The sequence below is a fragment of the Herpailurus yagouaroundi genome, unplaced genomic scaffold (genome assembly GCF_014898765.1).
Source record: "Herpailurus yagouaroundi ecotype Mexico unplaced genomic scaffold, PumYag 186, whole genome shotgun sequence".
Taxonomy (NCBI): Eukaryota; Metazoa; Chordata; class Mammalia; order Carnivora; family Felidae; genus Herpailurus; species Herpailurus yagouaroundi.
In genome coordinates this window covers 9234122-9252466 of record NW_024412417.1, presented here as the reverse complement: position 1 = coordinate 9252466, position 18345 = coordinate 9234122, and the positions used below count along the sequence as shown (strand labels likewise).

At 49.2% G+C, this 18345-nt stretch overlaps 2 protein-coding genes across 9 annotated transcripts in view; one reads left to right on the top strand and one right to left on the bottom strand.

Moving 5' to 3' along the window:
• Nucleotides 1–8111, top strand: part of TSPYL5 (TSPY like 5) — a 55422-nt gene extending 47311 nt beyond the window's left edge. For all 6 annotated transcript variants that reach the window (XM_040494061.1, XM_040494062.1, XM_040494063.1 and 3 more), the window contains one exon: nt 6704–8111. The gene's annotated coding sequence lies outside the window, so the exon portion shown is untranslated. The remainder of the gene's footprint in view (nt 1–6703) is intronic.
• CPQ (carboxypeptidase Q) overlaps nt 1–18345 on the bottom strand; it is a 465818-nt gene that overhangs the window by 36610 nt on the left and 410863 nt on the right. The window contains exons 8-9 of one of the 3 annotated variants that reach the window (XM_040494046.1): nt 4479–4545; nt 1701–1751 (exon numbers count right to left, since the gene is read on the bottom strand). The exons of 1 other annotated variant lie outside the window; for it this stretch is intronic. In XM_040494046.1, coding sequence (XP_040349980.1) covers nt 4481–4545 — 65 coding nt within the window. In that variant the 3' untranslated portion in view covers nt 1701–1751; nt 4479–4480. Of the gene's footprint in view, nt 1–1175; nt 1752–4478; nt 4546–18345 lie in introns of those variants that run through there. One more of the 3 variants, XM_040494043.1, reaches the window with a different exon arrangement.

Sequence of the window (18345 nt, the reverse complement as noted above, 5' to 3'; positions counted from 1 at the left end):
TATTTTTGCAACTTCCTGTGTATCCACAATAATTTCAAAACAAATGGTTGAACAAAGTTGCAGCTAACGGCTTGGGTTCAAATTCTGGATTTGTTTCTTAATATGAGGTTTGGGACTTAGGGAAATAGCGTACCCTCTTGGGCTTTTTCCTGTGGAAGATGAGGATAATTATATCTATTTATTACACAGTCAAAGGAGATCATAAAAGCATAAAGCCTGGGTGTTGGCTGGAGTCTTAAGGGCTAGATGAGATTGTTCCAACCCTCAACCTACAGATCGTGGACTGACTACTTTCTCAAGCCAACTTACAGCCTTGTGGTCACCTCAGACTGTGACCTCTTGCTGCCACCAAATTAGTCAGCTTGGACACTGTCTCAACACAAATGTGTTCAACCCAAATGTGCAACTCAGCCATTTCTCTTGCCAAACAAACCTCTCATGGAGGCAGTTCTGAGTGTAGGGGACTTCACTGGAGGTTTGTGAAATGAAAGAAATTACATCGACGTTTCAGAAATGACTCACGACACAGCGTCATACAATCCCGCTTCTGAAGGTTTTTGGCCACCGCCATATTGGTTGGTCCTCACCTCTTCTGCTCCCGTCGTCCCTCCTGTCTTTTTCCTTTGCCCCCAGTTTCTGTGCCTTTCTAATGTGGAATATTTAGCCATCTTGTTGATTTCTTTAGCTCTCATCTTTTCTCCAGAGATCTTATTAAAATATTTTCCTGACACGTTCAGCCTCTCCAAAGCTACACAGAGCATCGGGAGGTCAACAAAAAGTCAGCCCCCAACTCTAACCCGTTGTGATGGCAACAGCGGGACTGTGCTTTCAGCTCAAGCTCACAGTCCGCAGCCCCCTTCCTCCACCCTGTCTGACCCACAGTGGCCTGACGAGAAGGCCTCTCTGAGAATCATCTCTTTAGTCAGGCAGAGTTCACCAGCCTCCACGCCATGCTGCCAAGAAATGCTGTTTATGCTTTCATTAGAACAGACTTCCCCTCTGCTTGCATGCTGGGTCCTCCCGTCCCCCTACCCCTTGCACAAGCTGGTGAGGTCTTCAAAGACAGGAGACACGTCTTTTCCATCACATGGTATAGTCCTGGTGCACAGAAGGCATTTGGTAAATGTTTGCTCAAAGTAGCAATGAATGAATAATGGTTCACCAAACAACAGCGCTGAGTTTGCTAGGGTTATTTATTTTAATATCATGCAAAACACAGAGTGGACATTATCTCCTGTTTCTGAGTCTTTTGTGATTGGTTAACCAACAAGTTAGGACTAAAGTAGCTGCAGCGTAAGAGCCAGTGAGAGGGAAGACATGGCGGTTGCATTCTCGGGGGGTTTATGCTCGACTGTAAAAATAATGCTGCGTCATGTTGTTGGAGCCGTTCTGTAGAGCTTATCAAGTGCTTTGTTTAATTTAAAAGTATCCTAGCAAGGATGAAGAAGGATAGCACACTTTACAATCCCTTGTCGGTAATTACCAGTCAACCCGTGATCAGACAGGATTAAAATTCAGATCTTTAGGACTTCCGACTCTGCTCTCACATACCTTGCCTGGGGATAATCCATTTCTGGAGAGAATAGCTAAATACTTCTAGTGGGCAGGGATGTGTCTGTCTTTTAGCAGCAGAAGGCAGAGCTCAGTTCCCAGCAGCTCCGTTGTCCTTCTTCCTCTGGCCTGTATCATATTTGGACTTCTTAGCTTCCAGGTCAACACAGGTCCCGGGGATGGAGGTGAGCATCGGGTGGCTGCGGAGATACCTGTCAAACCTCAATGCCTAGGTTTATTCAGTGACGCTGGATTGAGACAGCATGACGTGTACTCATCTGTGCTTCATAGCAACTCAGTCTATGCACATTTACTGAGTACCTTCTATGTGCAGGCACTTTTGTAGGTGCTGCAGATTCTCAGGTGAACAGGAGAGTCGCAGTCCCTATCCTGACCGTCTAGTGGAGAAGATGGACATTTAACAAATAAAGGATCATAAACGTGCACGGTGCTGTGAAGGAAGTACTGTGTGAGTCAAGGGAGTAATAGGGAGTAGTGGTGAAAGCTGAGGACAGGGTCACAGCGCGGTTGTGCAACTGTGGTCTTTGTGAATGGCGTCCCTTGAGGTGGGGTATTGTACAAACCGTCTGGTCAGTATGGCAGTGGGCCTGAGAGGGAGGCGGTAACATGTAAACTGAAAAGGATGAAAAGGATTTTCCAGGTGAAGAAAGGAGGACTGGCATGTGCAAAGGCCCTGAGACTGAAAGGAGCTATGCATGGCCAAAGGATGGAAGGAAAAGTAGTGTGACTAAAGCAGAGAGTGAGAGGGCAGTGTGGTGGGCCCTGAGCCTGGGGAGGAAAGAGGAGCCAGGTCAGGCGAGGCCTCAAAGGCCTCGGAGAGGAGTCTGAACATTATTCTGGCTGCAGTGGGGGAGTGTTTTGAAGCTGGGAATGGTATGATCTCTGTCAATTTGGTCTCCACTGGGGGATAAATCGCGGTGGGGACAGCAAGACCGGAGGTGCAGATAGCGCCCAGGTGCAGACGGCCCTGCCAGATTCAGTTTGCACGATACACCTTGACCTCCTTTTCCTTCTCATGCTTACTATTGTGACAGCCCTTGCAATTTTCAAAGCATTTTTAATTTGATCCTAGGAGGTGAGGTGGGTATGATCACCCCACTCCATACTTGAGGTAACTGAGGTTTAGAAGGGAAAAAGTGGCTTTCCCAAGATCCAACAGCCGGTGACTCCTGGCACTCGTTCTCCAGTCAAATCAAGGAACCTGACTAATCCCCATTCTATCATATTATGCAATGCCCAAGCTAAATTATATAATTACTTACTTTTTTAAACCCTAAGACGTAATCTGAAATTTCCGAGTCATGATTACCAAGCAGAAAAAGAAAGAAAAATACCCAGGAAAGACTGACGTTTTCCCTAGGAACAGCCAAGGTCACCCAAATTTCAGACGAATTGGGTTAAGAGCACTATATTTCATCGGCGTCACAGTGGCTCTCTCTTCTCATCTTTATTTACCCGAGTGTGGTCTACTGAAAAGGATCCAGTGTGCTCCAAGTCTCAGAAGATGTCTTTTTGCTCATTAATCACCAGAGGTTAAGACATAAACAAATCAACATTATTTAGAACGAATGAGGCAAGCATTCGTTTCAAAGACTTTTGTTTCCTCTGGGAACAGGAGCTACCTGAGCCATAGCCACAAAAATATGTGTTTTCTTTCCCTTTTAAGGAAATGCCACCTCACTGCCAAACCTTAAGCACAACATCCCAAGTGGAAGGAGAGGTTTCAAGTATAGCAGGGAGGAAACTCAGAATCAAAAACCCCACAGTTCTCTTCCACTGGGGACTCCATCTGAAACTGTCTGTGGATAGTGTTTAATGTTCTGCAAATCTCCTATTGAACAGGGATTCTTGTTACAATTACAGTACAGTGTTTTCCCCAAGATCCCTCCTTGTCTAGGAGCCAACCGCTCAAACCTTGAACAGGTCGTTCCCAGACTGAATTTCCAATGCCCTCATTAAGGAGCAGGCATGAGGAGGAAATCATGTTTATCCTGCCCTCGTCCTTGACCCTGGGGCACACCAGATAAGTCATGAGTTTGGGGATTGAGGATTATAGCATGCAGTTGGCCCTCTTCACTTTTTTCTGGCTAGAGTTTTGTCAGAATTAATTCACTTGGATTTGTTATTTTGCTGGAATCTCTATGGAAATTACTAATCCAGAACATTATAAGCATAGTCCCATGAAGGCATAAAACTTAAAAGGAAAAAAAGCAGAAGGGGGGCGCATCTGGGTGGCTCAGTCAGTTAAGTATCCGACCTCAGCTCAGGTCACGGTCTCGCAGCTTGTGAGTTCAAGCCCCGCATCGGGCTCTGTGCTGACAGCTCAGAGCCTGGAGCCTGCTTCGGATTCTGTGTCTCCCTCTCTCTCTGCCCCACCCCCACTTGTGCCGTCTCTCTCTCTCTCTGTCTCAAGAATAAATAAAAACATTGAAAAACCACTTAGATGTGGGCAAATAGGGCCCTGTGGGAAATGGAAAATGGAACACCTGAAAAGGGGAGTTTTTCAGCAAGTTGGGGTGGGGGTAGGGGTGGCAGGGACTAGAACCCAAAGCTGCCATGATCCCAAGGCATGTTCAGTGGAAAGTTTGGGTTTGCAAGGATGCCAAAGCCTACCAAACACACCCTCCTTGGCGTGGCTTTTCTGTAAACACCACCCTACCCCTTTTTCTGAGGGCACCCATTCAGAAGGAAAAGGTGGCAGCAGCTTTTGTGTGGCTGCGTCTAATGAGGTTCATGTCATTGTTGTATCTCAGTTCTGGGGAGGAAGGTCAGCGGGGAGAGCTGGCTGGGCTTGTCATATAGAAGCAGCATTGGAAACAATTGCAGGCTCCCCAGGTCTCCACCCCTGCTGTCCCCCCCCCCCCCCCGACACCTCCCCCCCCCCCCCCAGTGGCATTTGGTCCTACCTTTAGCACGTACCACACCCGCTGCTGATAATCTGTGCACAACTCTGTATCCTGTAGGGTTCTGTGACTGCAGGTGACAGAAAGTGACTCTGATTAGTTGGGGAGAGGAATTTTATCGGGAGGTCGATCAGGCACACGTAGAATCAACAGCGCTGTTTCAATAGTTTAGGAAACAGACAGGAGGCCAGACTCAGCAATGGCGGAAAGCGTCTATTTATGAGCTTAGTCCTGCCTGGCCCCTGTGACACTGGACCACTGGGGGAGGTGCTGGGGGAAAGGAGCTTCTAGTTTCTCTATTCTGGGGTGCAGGTGCATGGATTTACCATCTTGCTAAATCAAAGCCAGGAGTAAATCAGGGTGCTGAGCGAGGGGTGGAGGAAAACAGGGTTCACTGTACTTTTTCAATCTCTCCCAAGGGTCTGTGAACCATTCCAGGCAAAGGACAGGGTGATATATTTCTCCTCTTTGTATCCCGCAGGGTAGAGTCCCCTGTTTAAAGCAAATATCCCCAAACAGGGCAGACCTGAGGGGCCTCAGACAGGAAGCTTGGGTTGGCCTATTGTTGCAGGTTCAATTCTGGGAAGGGAGAGGCTCTCTGAGGGGGCGGGGGGCGGCGAGAGGTGTCCACACGCTCCTCCTTCTGGGTGGCTGCTGACTGTGAACACTCCTTCCTGCAGGAGCTTAGAAAACTGGGGTCAGAGGCCTCCAGGGAACCTGGGAAGAGTCTCTCCTTAGTCCCTGGTGGTTGCCAATCCCTGCTATTCAGACAAATCTCCAGGAGCAAGCGGAAGGCCTGAGTGTGGCCGAGAACCTAAAGAGAGACAGAACGCCTGCTTTGCCCCTCCCCATGGATCCCCTGTTATCCTCATGGCAAATGATGGCTTCCTGCGTGCCCTCTCCTCTCCCCTCCCTAGGCTAGGACTCCAGGGCTGCATAGATTCATTTCTGAAGCAATTAGAAAAAACACAGCACCTTATAACTATTGGAGGTTGAGTTACAATTTTAACCCCAGCTGAGACTTACATTTTAATGAGAAAAGCATGAGCTCTGTGATGTTGGGGCAGCCACGTCATCCCCCTGGGCTCCCGTTTCCTCTTTTCCAAGGCGGTGGGGGCAGAGGGGTGAGTTCTAAGCGTCTCAGTTCTCAACAGCCCACCATACTAAATGAGCAGCCCCACTGCTTAGCTAGGACACGTATGAGCCTCATTTATTTGGGGCTGAGCTCAGAATCTAGAGGCACGGTTGGTCTCCTAGGTGACTGCCTTGCAACCTCACGGCAATCTCTTTCCTGTGCCTGTTTTCTCCTGTAAAGGGCTCTGGCAAGAGATTCCAGAGGCGCTGCAGAGCAGGGAGAAGCCAGGATTTTAATATACATGCGGTGACATTTAGGGCCATGTCAGCATCTCCAGGCCGAGCTGGCACAGACTTACAGCTCACAAGATGATGCCTTTGGCTCATACCTTGCTTAAAAACAAAACAGAAATCCACTAGGAACACAAAATATTCTTTAGCAGAAAAGGAGGGACGCTTGGGACAAGTCAGGTGTCGGGTGGGCTGGAAGGCAGAGAGATTCCTGCTAACACTCGTCTTTCGGGGGTCACAGGGTACGACCCCTCAAGGTCCTGACATAAAGGAAAAGGTTTAACTTCGTATAATGTAGCCCTCCCCAAACTTCTTTGAACATGAAATATTTTCTTTTCGTGGACTACTCATCAATTGCTGGCAACTTTGCATGATCTGTCTGCACATACGCTTTTGTACAGGGAACTTCCCATGCGCACTGACCCCAGGGCCTCTCCAGCCTCTCCATATGTTTGGGACATGTAGACAGCTTGTAAAGGAATGACACAGTCAGTAAGGTTGGTGAATTCCCTTTGAGCACTAACCGTGGATCAGACATTGTTTGAGTATCAGATAAATTTGTAAAAAATACATGGTTTCTTTCCTCAAGGAGCTGGTAGTCTGGTCCGAAGGGGACACGTGAAGAATGGCATCACCTTGCCTTCAGTATTGCTATGCATGGAATTGTGTCCCCTGTTCTGGACTGAATGTTTGTGTCCTTCCCCCTCAAATTCATACGTTGAAATCCCACCTGCCAATGTGACGGTATTAGGAGGCGGGGCCTTTGGGAGGTGAGTAGAATTAGATGGGGTCCTGAGGATGGAGCCCTAGTGAATGAGATTAGTGCCCTTGTAAGAGTCCCTGGCTTCTTCCACTCTCTGCAGGGTGGGGACACAACCCGGAAGAGGGCCCTCCCAGAACTCCCCCCTCGGATGACGTCGTGGTCTTGTACTCCCAGCCTCAGGAGCCGTAAGAAGACAAACGTCTGTTGTTTATAAGCTGCCCAGTCTGGGCACTTCGTTACAGCAGCCCTGACTGACAAAGACACCCCAAACTCATATGTTGAAGCCCTGACCGCAATGTGACTGCTTTTGGAGATAGAACCTATAAGCAGGTAACTGAGACGAAATGAAGGCCGGGCCCTATTTTGATAAGAACCGTTGCCTCACAAAAGAAGGAAAAGAGGGATTGCTCTCTCTGCACAGGCCGAGGAAAGGCCAGATGAGGACACAGGGACAAGGCAGGCACCGGCAAATCAGGAAGAAAGATCCCACCAACAAACTGAGCTCTGCTGGAACCTTGATCTTGGCCTTTGCAGCCTCCAGAGTTTTGATAAAAGAAATTTCTGTTGTTTAAGCCACCTAGTCTATGGTATTTTTAAATAGCCCAAACTGCATGTGTGGGCATGAGCAGAGGATCCGAAGTCAAAAGCGGGCTCCAGAAGTGTCAGGAACCATAGCCAGGGGGAACCGTGGCTATTCCTGCACTGTGCTATCCTTACCTGTGGAGCTTATCATGGGCTCTCTGCGGACTTTGGGAAGCCAAGTCACGAGTCTGCGTCCCAGCCTCCTCATCTGATAGGTACAGTCGGCTTTAATGTTCTGTAATTATTTGGCCCTTGTATTCATTTCCTAGGATTGCCATTAACAAATTACCACAAACTTGGTGACTTAAGACAACAGAAGTTTATTGTCTCATGGTTCTGGAAATCAAGGGGCCACAGGCCATGCTGCCTCTGAGCCTCTGGGTAGAATCCTTTCTCGCGTTTCCTGGCACCTGGTGGTTGTAGGCAGTCCTTGGAGTTCCTTGGCTTATAGCTGCATCACCCCAACCTCTTCAAGTGGCTTTGTTCTCTGTGTGTGTATCCATGGGTCTTCAAATCTCCCTGTCCTTAGAAGGACTGCACTCATTGAATTTATGGCCAACCCTAATCCTGATGACCTTACCTAGATTACATCTGCAAAGACCCTATTTCCAAAGGCCAAAGGTCCCATTCGCAGTTCTGCCAGTTAGAACCTCAACGTATCTCTTTAGGTGACACGATTCAACCCACTACAGCCTTACTGTAAGTCGACACAATCAACTTGGCCAAGGCTTGTTGAATCACCTTGTAGACCGTGTCATAAGCCAAAAAAGATGGATCATAATTGGCTGTGTTCACAAACGACGTGAAAACTGGAAACATGACATTCAGCTCTTGACTGGTCTCCTGTTAACAGGTCTTACACTCTTCTACCTATTCTGTTCTGTGCTCTGAGAACAATGGCAATAAAATACAAATCTAATCATGCCGTGTCCTCGTCCAAAATTCTTTGTGGCTTCACCTTGCCTAAAGCATAAACACTACTCCATTGTGGAACATGCCAGCCCTTCATGATTCGGTCCCTGTCCAGTCCAGCTTGGGTTCCTGTCCAACTCATCAGAGCATTGGGATGTCAAAAGACACAGTCAGGTGGAGAGAAGACAATGGTCAACAGTTGGGCCTGCAGAGGATAAATGGGATGGGGGCCGCGATTGATGGAGGCTGCCCCAGAATGGGACAAAGAAGGACGCAGTGAGGGTTCTGTCAGAAGAATGATGAAAGTGACTAGTTGGTACCTAAGGTGTTATGAGGGATGAAAGGCTCGGCAGTGGCGTTAGTGTGGCAGGCATCCCACCATTGCCAAGTTTAGAATGTGGCTGGATTGGGGTGACAACTCTTGACATAGGACAACGACTTCACCACGGGCATTTGGAGAAGGAGGTGACTTGCCCCTCCCTCCTCCCGATGCTGGAAGGTGAGTGTCAGAGGGAGGGAGGCGTGGAAGCTGTCCTGACCCACCCCTGCCCTGCCCCAAACCGCAGTACCTATAGATACAGTCAGTCAGCACTGGGGGGCTGGCAGGAGAGGAGCTTCGAAACAAATAGGAACTGGCACTCGTAAAAGAGCATCAAGTCCAACCACAGGAAACAAATAATGTAATGGCTAAAAGTGACAGAGCATGGTTGCTCACAGTCACTAAAGAAACAAAACTGTGTCATGTTTACGCCTGGCAAGTTAAGCCTCTTCGACAGTCTTTTTGATGGGGAAACCGAGGCAAAAAGACGTTAAGTAGATCTCATCTTCAGTTCTGAGGAAAATTAAATTGCGCATGGTTCTGGACATATTACCGAGGGCTCTGCAGATCTTAGCTCTTATTGTTTCAAACGGAGAGGAAGACGTGTACAAAAACCCTGGCATCAAAAGGAGGCTCTGTTCAACCTCGTGTTGCCTCCGTTTTGGCAACTGTAAGCGTTGTGATCGTTGCTCTGCGTGTCTGCCTGCTTGACCCTGGGGACTGTGCCAGGCGCACCAGTGATGAATGAGCGAACGAATCATGAATGAGTGAAGTTGATAAAGTGAATAGGCTTCCTATTTCAAACTGTAGGGGTTAAGCGGAGGCTTGGAGGGTAGGTGTAGCTAAAATCGTTAAGATGCTGAATAAAGGTGGTGATAAACCCAGGCTTTGGAGCATTTTCTTTGAGATGTGGGTTGTAATACACTTGGGTTTGTGAGAGAAGGTGGCAAAAATGGTCTGACACCTTTAGTGCAAGTTTGACTGGTGTTGCAGGGTATGGACAGGGGTTGTCTCTGGTTCCCAGGGGGCCCTGGGCAGCCTGGATTCGATGGTGACCAGTGACAACAGAATGCACATCTCTCCGTTTGCTGTCTGTGTTCCTATGACAAGCAGGTGGGCATTAGATTTGGTCTTTTCAAGAGATGAACGTTACACAGAAGAACGTGTTCCACGTGAGCCAGTTCTGCTGCGACAATAAAAAACAACCAGCGGGAACCCAGCTTTGTCGGGCAAAATCCTAACTGAAAAGGCAGTGCTGGTCCTATTCGCTGAAATTCAGCAAAGCTCTGTGCTTACGTAGAGTTTTAGAGGGATGTTCTCTCGATCCCAGAAGAAGCCGTTATTCCCAAGCAGTTACTCTTGGAAGAGAAGCACTGCCGTTCTGCGAGAGCCTGTTTCCCGGGCTTTGCCAAATAAAGGGGAAAGGTGAGCTGTTGTGCGCCTGGCACTTCCGAGTCTGACACACAGTTGCTCGATGACAATGTGGGTACGATGGGATTGAATCTAGGGTCCCAAGGGAGAGAGTAGCTCGCTTGTCCAGGGTGCAGCTTGTGGGCCAGGTCCTTAAATGGCTAAACAAGCGGTGGTGGATTGAGACCACGACCGTGCCGAGCTGAGAGAGTGCAGCCCATGCCACAGGAGATGCAGTCCACGCGCCTCAAGCTCAGCTTGGTTTCAGCGGATGTTAACCATCAATTCTGTCTTAAGGTGAAGGCTTCCTCCAGCCATCTCCTCTCTGGCCCTTTGATTTTGAAAGAGCCGAGTGCATTTCTGTAACGCCTCTGCTGTGCCAGGTTCGGTGGTCGTTGTTAGACAGGACGCGGTTCCCATGCTTGCTGGGTGTGCTTGCTAGTGTGGGACACAGATACGTGAGCAAAAACAGGGCAATAGAGGATGCGCAGAGAAGTGTGGCTGTTTTCATCGCCATCATCCAGGGTGGCGATCCTTGGCCACTCAGAATGCTGACAGCTTCACTGCAGCAATGCTCCCTCCGTCCCACCTTAACAGATGCTCTGTGGCCACGCTGCTGTGGAGGGCACCATAAAAACCACTGCACGGTAGCCGAAATCGTTTCACGTATCTCATTCGGACCACTGCTTCGTTTACTCTGGTAACCCCAACAACCCTTGACTCCATGAGGACGCAACTCACGGACCCGGCCAATTTTTCAGTGACACCAACATCTTGGTGTTCTCAGAAGCTTTCCTATCCAGCTTGGAGTCTGTGGGGACAGCCCGTTCCCCTTCCTCCCTCTCCCTCTGTGGTACTGCCTGGTGAAACCTTGGCCTTGGTCACTTGTCACTCTCCTCCTCCTCTGTGCCTGCACCAAATAGCTCAGCCTGGCAGGACAGGATTCAAGGCTAACCCAAGGCTTTTGGTTTGAGTGCTGCAAGGATGGAGTTGCCATTTTTGGAGATGAGAGAAAGACTCTGGAAGGAATAGGTCTTTGGGGGAGAAAGTCTGAGTCCAGCTCTGGATCTGTGAGGTTTGACATGGCCACTGAACAGCATGGATTTATGAATTTGCGGTTAAAGGAAGAGAGGTCCGGGCAGGAGATAGAAACTTGGAAGTCAGCAGCATATGGACAATATTTAAAACATGGAGATTGATTGAACTCATCCAGGGAGAGACTGTAGTTGAGAGAGGAGAAAAGGTCTGGTGACTGAAGCCTGGGACACAAACAGAATTCAGGGAGACGGTGAGGAAGCAGCAAACAAGGCAAAGAAGGAGTAGCTCGTGAGGGAAAGAAAGCCGGGGAGTGTGGTGTTCCGGAAGTCAGGTAAAGAAAGTGTGGAAGAGGGGGCATGATGATAGGGGGTGGGGGGAGATACTATAGAGATACTATAGATACTATAGGGTCAGGCCAGGTGAGGGCTGAATAGGGGCTGAGTTAGAGACTTAGGTATCATCTGGAGACAGTTTCTGTGGGATGGTGGGACAGCGGTTATGACTGAGTGCATTCAGGAATAAGTGAGAAGGGGGGAGTTGAAGACATCAGGAAGCTTTGAACTACCTTGCTGTAAAAGACAGAGTAGAGCAATGGGGCAGTAGACAAGGATGTGGGGTAAAGGGAGTTTTTTTATGGGAGAAATTCTATCTGTGTGCTAGTGGGAAAGTTCCAGGGAAGAGTTAAAAATGGACGATGCAGGAGGGAGGGAACAGCTGCTAGAAGGAGTGGCCTTGATGGACGAGAAGAGGCGCTCAGGAGGGGCAGTGTGGAGGGCAGCCACAGGAAGGCTCACTGGGCTGGGCGCAGGGAGGGGCAGGAGGTCTGCACCCCATGTGGTGGGGACATGCGCAGAGGGCAAGATGTGACCCTGCTTTCTGGATCGGGTCCCTGTTCTCAGTGGATGGGGAAGCCGTGAGTGAGGATAGAAAGAGGTGTTTGAGGAGGTGTGTGGAAGGTTCATCCGTGAGATGAACAGTATGAGTGTCCGGGGAAGTGACCCTGCCCTGGCCTCGGGAAGGTTCTGACAAAGTATCAAGGCCAGAGAAGGAGGGAGGAGGAGACCTGGGGGAGGGCAAGTGAAGCCTGCATCCCTATCCCCCACTCCAGGTCTGGTTGTACTCCTAGGGGTGCAGGAGGGACACATGGCCCGAATCGAGAGCCCTCCGAGGGTGCCGTGCCCTGGGGACACGACCTTCAGGGCGAGCAGGGGCTGGTCGTTTGCTGCCCCCGCACGAATGCAGCAGCCACTTGCCCCTCCATCCATCACCCTCTTCCACACTCCACACTCTGTGCGGCTTCCTGAAACCACTGTCCATCAACTCGCCTGCCCTCCCACGGGAAGGATCTTGTCCATCGCTCTGTTCCTGGCGCCCTGGGCACCGCCTGGTGCAGACTGGCCCAGTGGTTCTCAACCCGTTTATTCTCAGGACTCTTCCACACTCTTAAACATTGCTTTTTATGGGCTATGTCTTGTCAATACTTACCATCTTGAAAATTAAAGTACAACATTTTTAATACTGCCTTTAAAAAATGTATTAGTTCTTTAAAAAATATAATGAACCCGGGGTACCTGGGTGGCTCTGTCGGTTAAGCATCTGACTCTTGGTTTCGGCTCAGTTCGTGATCTCATGGCTTTGTGAGTTCGAGCCCCACGTTGGACTCTGCACTGACAGTGGAGAGCCTGCTTGGGATTCTCTCTCCCTCTTTCTGGCCCTGCCCTGCTAATGCTGTCTCTGTCTCTCTCAAAAATGAATTAAAAAAAAATTAAAAAAAAAATGAACCCATTGCATATTAACATAGAGAAGTTATTATTATGAAAACATGACTTGTATTTTCCCAAACCAAAAGCTAAACTTTAGTGAGGAGGATGTCCTTGTTTTACCATTTTGCAAATCTCTTCCCATCTGACTTAATGAAAAGTGGAGGGGTTCCCATATCTGCTCAGGCCTTCAGTCTGCCATGTGTAGACTCTGAAACCTCCACAGGTTATTCATGAGAGAATGAATGTGAAGGAGATAAATGAGGTCTTGGTAGTATGCGGAAAATAGTTCTGACAACTTGCGTATCCCTGAAAGGGTCCTGGGGACCTTAGGTCCCACTCTGAACACTACTGCGAATATTTGCTGACTGACTGTCTGACCGACTGAATGAGTGAATGGACGAACAAATGAGTGAATGACTCTGTCAGTGCGACGTGCTGTCAGTTTTCTCCCTGGGCTTCCTGCCACCACCCAGGGCTCCCTTTCTAGTTCGCCTTCTGGATTGTTGCAGAGTCACCTTGCCATTGCACTGTCTGTCGCTTCAGGGTCAAGTGCAGTTCGATAGCATGGCACCTGTGGTCACCAGGGCCGGTCCCTGCCCACTTCTCAGGGCTCTTTTTATTCTCCCCACCCCAGCCTCCTGCCATACGTAACCACTTCTCCCTTAATTCATGCTGTTCCCACCACCCAGAACATCTTTTCCTGTGTCCTCCTCGCGGGGGGGCGCCCCCCCCGCCGCCTGGCAAGCTAATCCTATTAAAGATAACCTCTCTGAAGCCTTGCCTGACTACTTGCCACTGAAGCCACTGATAGGCCAAGAGGCGCTTAACCCAGACCTCACTACACAGAGCACTGAGACCTTCATAGTCATGGCCGATGACCTAAGTGGGTGCACACACCTTACCTGCCGTACGCCTTTCATCCTCACACAGGCTCTGGGAGTCAGCCACTGCAGTTGCCATGTGGCCACACTGGGATGGAAACCACATCCCTTTAGGTGGAGGCTCTGGAGTCAAGCAGCTCTGAACTGAATCCCGAGAAACCTAGTCTGAAATGCCCAGCTGTAACTTGCCTGGGCAAGTAACTTAATATTGCTAAGCCTTAGTACCTTCATCTGTGAAATGGGATGCTAACCGGGCCTATCCCAAAGGGTTTGGGATCTTAAACACATTAGTACGTGACAATGGTTTAGTACAGACAGCCACTGGCACATAGTAAGTGCTCAGTAAGTACCAGTTCTTATTATTTATGGTCACGTGTTCCTGCATTTTTCCACGCTCTAAGTGTAGGTAGATATTTATGCCACTTTCCTCTATTTGATGTTGAAGTCATGAAAGCAGGAACTATGTCTTGTAAATCTGTGTCTACCACACAAAACCCACCACCGTTCGTGGCACTTAGTAGATGCTGGATAAATATCCCATGAATGAAGGAATGAATGAGTGGCCACGCTACAGGCTAAATCAAGTCCCTGTTTACTGGACTCTGTCCTGGGTAACTTACGTCTGTCATGTAGGCTGAGCTGCACACTCAAGTCTGCATCTTGGGATGGGCCGGAGGAATTTCCCCAGACGTCCTTGCCTCAGGGAACCTGCAAGGAGGCGTAACTGGAGGGAGAATGTTTGGTGAAGGCAGACGCTGAAACTGTCTTTGAGGCGTGCGCTTAGAGAGCATACACAGGTTCAAATGCCAAAGCAAAGCCACGACACCCGCCGCGTGGCTTCCAGGGGCCGACCCTCTGGAAGTTGTGCTCCCAGCTGATGCAACCGCGCGTGTGCCCCTCTGTGGTGGACTCCCCTGACAGTGCTCTCCGACCGTGCTCTGTGGGAAGGAAGGCTGGGAGGTGGAGGCCCTGGCTGTCACATGGCTCTCACTTCTGAGCCTCTCCGAACTCCTCTTTTGGGGAATTGCTGGGCTGGGTCTGACCTGGAGGAGGGACGGCAGCGTTCTAGGCCCTCGGCTTGCTCACTGCCTGGCTTTGCATGCACGTTGTTGTCATTGTTGGGGGCAGTGTCACTGAGAGCCCATCCCTGCTCAGCAAGCAAACAGCCTCTAGTGTGGGGTCATGCTTCTCATGCTGGAAGGCTGTAAATCGTAACGGTCAAAGGCATGAGTCTTGGGGGGCAAACAACTAGATACAAGCCCCAGTTTACATCTTTCCCCTGCGTGAGATTTCATGTAATCCCCTCAACCTCAGCTTCCTCGTCTGTGAAACGTGGATAAAGACAGTTCCCTCCTAGTGCAGGTGTGAGATTTAAGGGAATTAGGGCAGATAAAGCTCTAGGATGTTCCTCAGTACGTAGTAAATGCTCCAGAAATTCTACCTGTTATTAGGAGATAAGGCCACAGGATGAACCAGGTGTGTGTGTGTGTATATATATATATATATATATATTTTTTTTTTTTCCTGGAAAATCAGTTTTTCTCAGAGAGTTAGGGAGAAGTTTTGAATTTTGATTATCTCAACAGAGCAAGCACATGATATAAATATTTTATGAATTTTTAGATAGAATAGAACCTTTGGAGAAAATAAAATTGTGCTTTCAATGTTTGTTTTGCCCTTTCTGACGCTGGCTCCAGAGCCCCAGGCCTGGGGCCGGAAGAGCACCCTCTCCTGGTGTGGGGGTACATCAGGTCTACATAGCAGGCCCCCCTCCGGAGAGCTTTAACAAGCATAGTTCCGGACCTGATCTCACTCAGAGGGATTGCACCCAGGAAGGCTGTCCCCTTAGGCTAGGGCAAGGGGTGGGTTTGCCCTCTCTCTTGGGGACCCCTGAAGTGTCACAGATGAGTCAGCAACTGATCTGCCACCTGAAGCCAGAGCAGAGCTGATCTAACAGAGAAGATAGAGAGAGTGGGGCGGGTTTATTTATTTCTCTACTCTGAAGTCCTGCAATACCATGAAATCTTTGTATCCCCAGAACCCTTGCTCTAATAATTTTCTCTGCATTTGAACTCACTTCAGGGCTTTGCTCAGGATGTCTGGAAAGGTGGACAGGACCGTTAAGAATGTGGCAATTACCTCACCTGCCCCTTGGCTTTCAGCTTGCATTGGTGGTAAGGCCTGGATGTATGGTTTTAAGTGGCTCCTTCAGGGTAACTAGATACTGAAAGACAACTAAAACATACAGATGCAGGCTGGGTAGCTGCTCCATTACATGTCTCTGCAGGGCTGTGCCGCGGCTCGTGTCTTTAATACATCGGGCACATGACTGCGTGAGGTCTCCACCTCCCTGGGTCATCGGAGGTCTATTTAAGGTCAATTACGACAAGTTCTGAACAAAGGATTAATAGAAATCTGACAAATCTGGTTGGGAAATGTATTTATTTTGTCAGATTTCTTGAGTAGTAGCGTTGCTCCGTTCAGGCTGAATGATGGCATGCAACGTGCCTCCTTACTCATCCTGACAGCTAACAAGATAAACCTGTCAGCATGTGATTTGCCAAATACGTTTCCGAGAAGTTCAGATAGAAGTTGCCGGTGGTGCACGCTTTGGAAAAGGGATGCGCGTCGCATTCAAGGTGGTGACTGTAAAACAAATCTGTTTCTGCCTGCTGTGCCCAGACGATTGTCTCCAATGGCCAGGCCAGCCGTGCCCGTGCTTAGGTGGTGAACTCAGCATAAAGCATCGTGGTATCGGAGGACCACTGGCAGAGAGCTGAGAGCCCGGTCAGGGGTGCCCTGCGGGTACAGGCCAAAGGCACAGCCGATTTGCATTATTTGGGCACTTGCTTCGTCTATGGCTCGTGCACAGCCACAGGTGTGCCAGGAGCTGTGGCACGGCCAAACTGCCTGAAGGGGTAAAAAGTTCCCCGGGAGGACCTCGTGGTCTCAGAAGGAAACTGATGGATGTCTGGGGCTGGCCACACAGCAGACGGGGGGTTCCAGTGTGGGATCCCTTGAGTTGCTCACCAGGGATTGGCTGGTCAGGGACCACCGCGTCAAACTCTCCGTTTCCCCCAGGGCCACACCGGCAAGACAGGGCAATTCTGGGTTAATGCGGCCTCTTGTCCTCACTTCCGTTCCTGTTGATGGGTGCCAATGGACAACAGGATGCTTCCAAGTTCAAGGCCCCGTGGATCTGAATTTGGAAGACTTGCTTTCACAAGAGGGTCATGCCAGTGCCACAGAAGCCTCACGCTCCCCAACCATCTGGGTCAAGTTTACTTCTGGAACCAACTTGATCTGACCTGGTCAAGATGGTTGAGCCTCAGCCCACCGGCCATGGCTCTGGACTTAGTCTTGGAGCTGAAGGCCTGGTGTTAAGGAGTGATGACCAGAGGTATGTCGTTACGAATGGGCTGGGCCTACTGGTTCACCTTTTCCCCTTTAGGGCTGAATCCTGTCCCCAAGATTGAAGATGGGGCCCGACTCACTAAACTGTTCCATCTCCTCTCTGGGGTGGGAGGTGGTGGCTACTAGGTCTTTTCCTGCACAGGAGAGGAGTGGACCGATGGTCCAGTACCATAGAGTGCCCCTTCTGAGTGTCACCCACCACCTGAATTCATGCCATTTTGTTTTCTTGAGTCAGGGCCAGGGGCAGGTCACCATACCTTTGAACAGCATAATAGCTCTGCATTGAGTCCAGACAAGGGGCTAGGAACACTCTGAACTATAGACCTATCTCACAACAATCCTATGACAAAGGTTATATTATTCCCATTCATTCAACAAAACCATAAACTCATGTTGTGCTGGATTCTATCCACAGGTAGGGAAGCCTTCAAAGCTCAGAGAGGCTAAATAATCTGCTGGCTGAAAGATCTAGTAAATGGCCAAGCAAGTAAGAACTCAAGCAGTTGGACTCAGGCACCTGGTGCTGAATGACCCACTGTGTCTGATCACCTTCTATGCTGGGCCATAGGCAGGGCCATGTGGGCAGCCCCAGAGCCCTTTCAATGCTTATAACTCCCAGGCCTGCTGTCCTGCCCCCCTGGATTTAGCCGGAGTTACTCAGAGTTCGGAGGGTGGGGAAGGGGCTGGGGCCCCACACACCTCTTTGGCCTGGGTTATTTTCAGCCTCCTTTCCTAGACCACACTGGCCATACTTGATAGCGACCACAATTAGTTATTTTCAGTTAACACATTTTTTCTTTTTTTTTTTTAATTTTTTTTTTCAACGTTTATTTATTTTTGGGACAGAGAGAGACAGAGCATGAACGGGGGAGGGGCAGAGAGAGAGGGAGACACAGAATCGGAAACAGGCTCCAGGCTCTGAGCCATCAGCCCAGAGCCCGACGCGGGGCTCGAACTCACGGACCGCGAGATCGTGACCTGGCTGAAGTCGGACGCTTAACCGACTGCGCCACCCAGGCGCCCCACACATTTTTTCTTAAAGTAGAATTTAATAAATATTTCTTTTTATGGAGGTAATTTTTATGGCTAATGGTTCTATCTTTTTATTTAAAACTTTTTTTTAACGTTTATTTATTTTTGAGACAGAGGGAGACAGAGCATGAACAGGGGAGGGTCAGAGAGAGGGAGACACAGAATCTGAAACAGGCTCCAGGCTCGGAGCTGTCAGCACAGAGCCCGATGTGGGGCTTGAACTCAGACCATGAGATCATGACCTGAGCCAAAGTCAGCTGCTTAACCGACTGAGCCACCCAGGCGCCCCATAATGGTTCTATCTTTACAGTAGTGATATAAAATTTGCTTTGTAAGTAAATGGATTTAAGCTTTTTTTTTTTTTTTTTTTTTTTTTTTTTTTTTTTTTTTT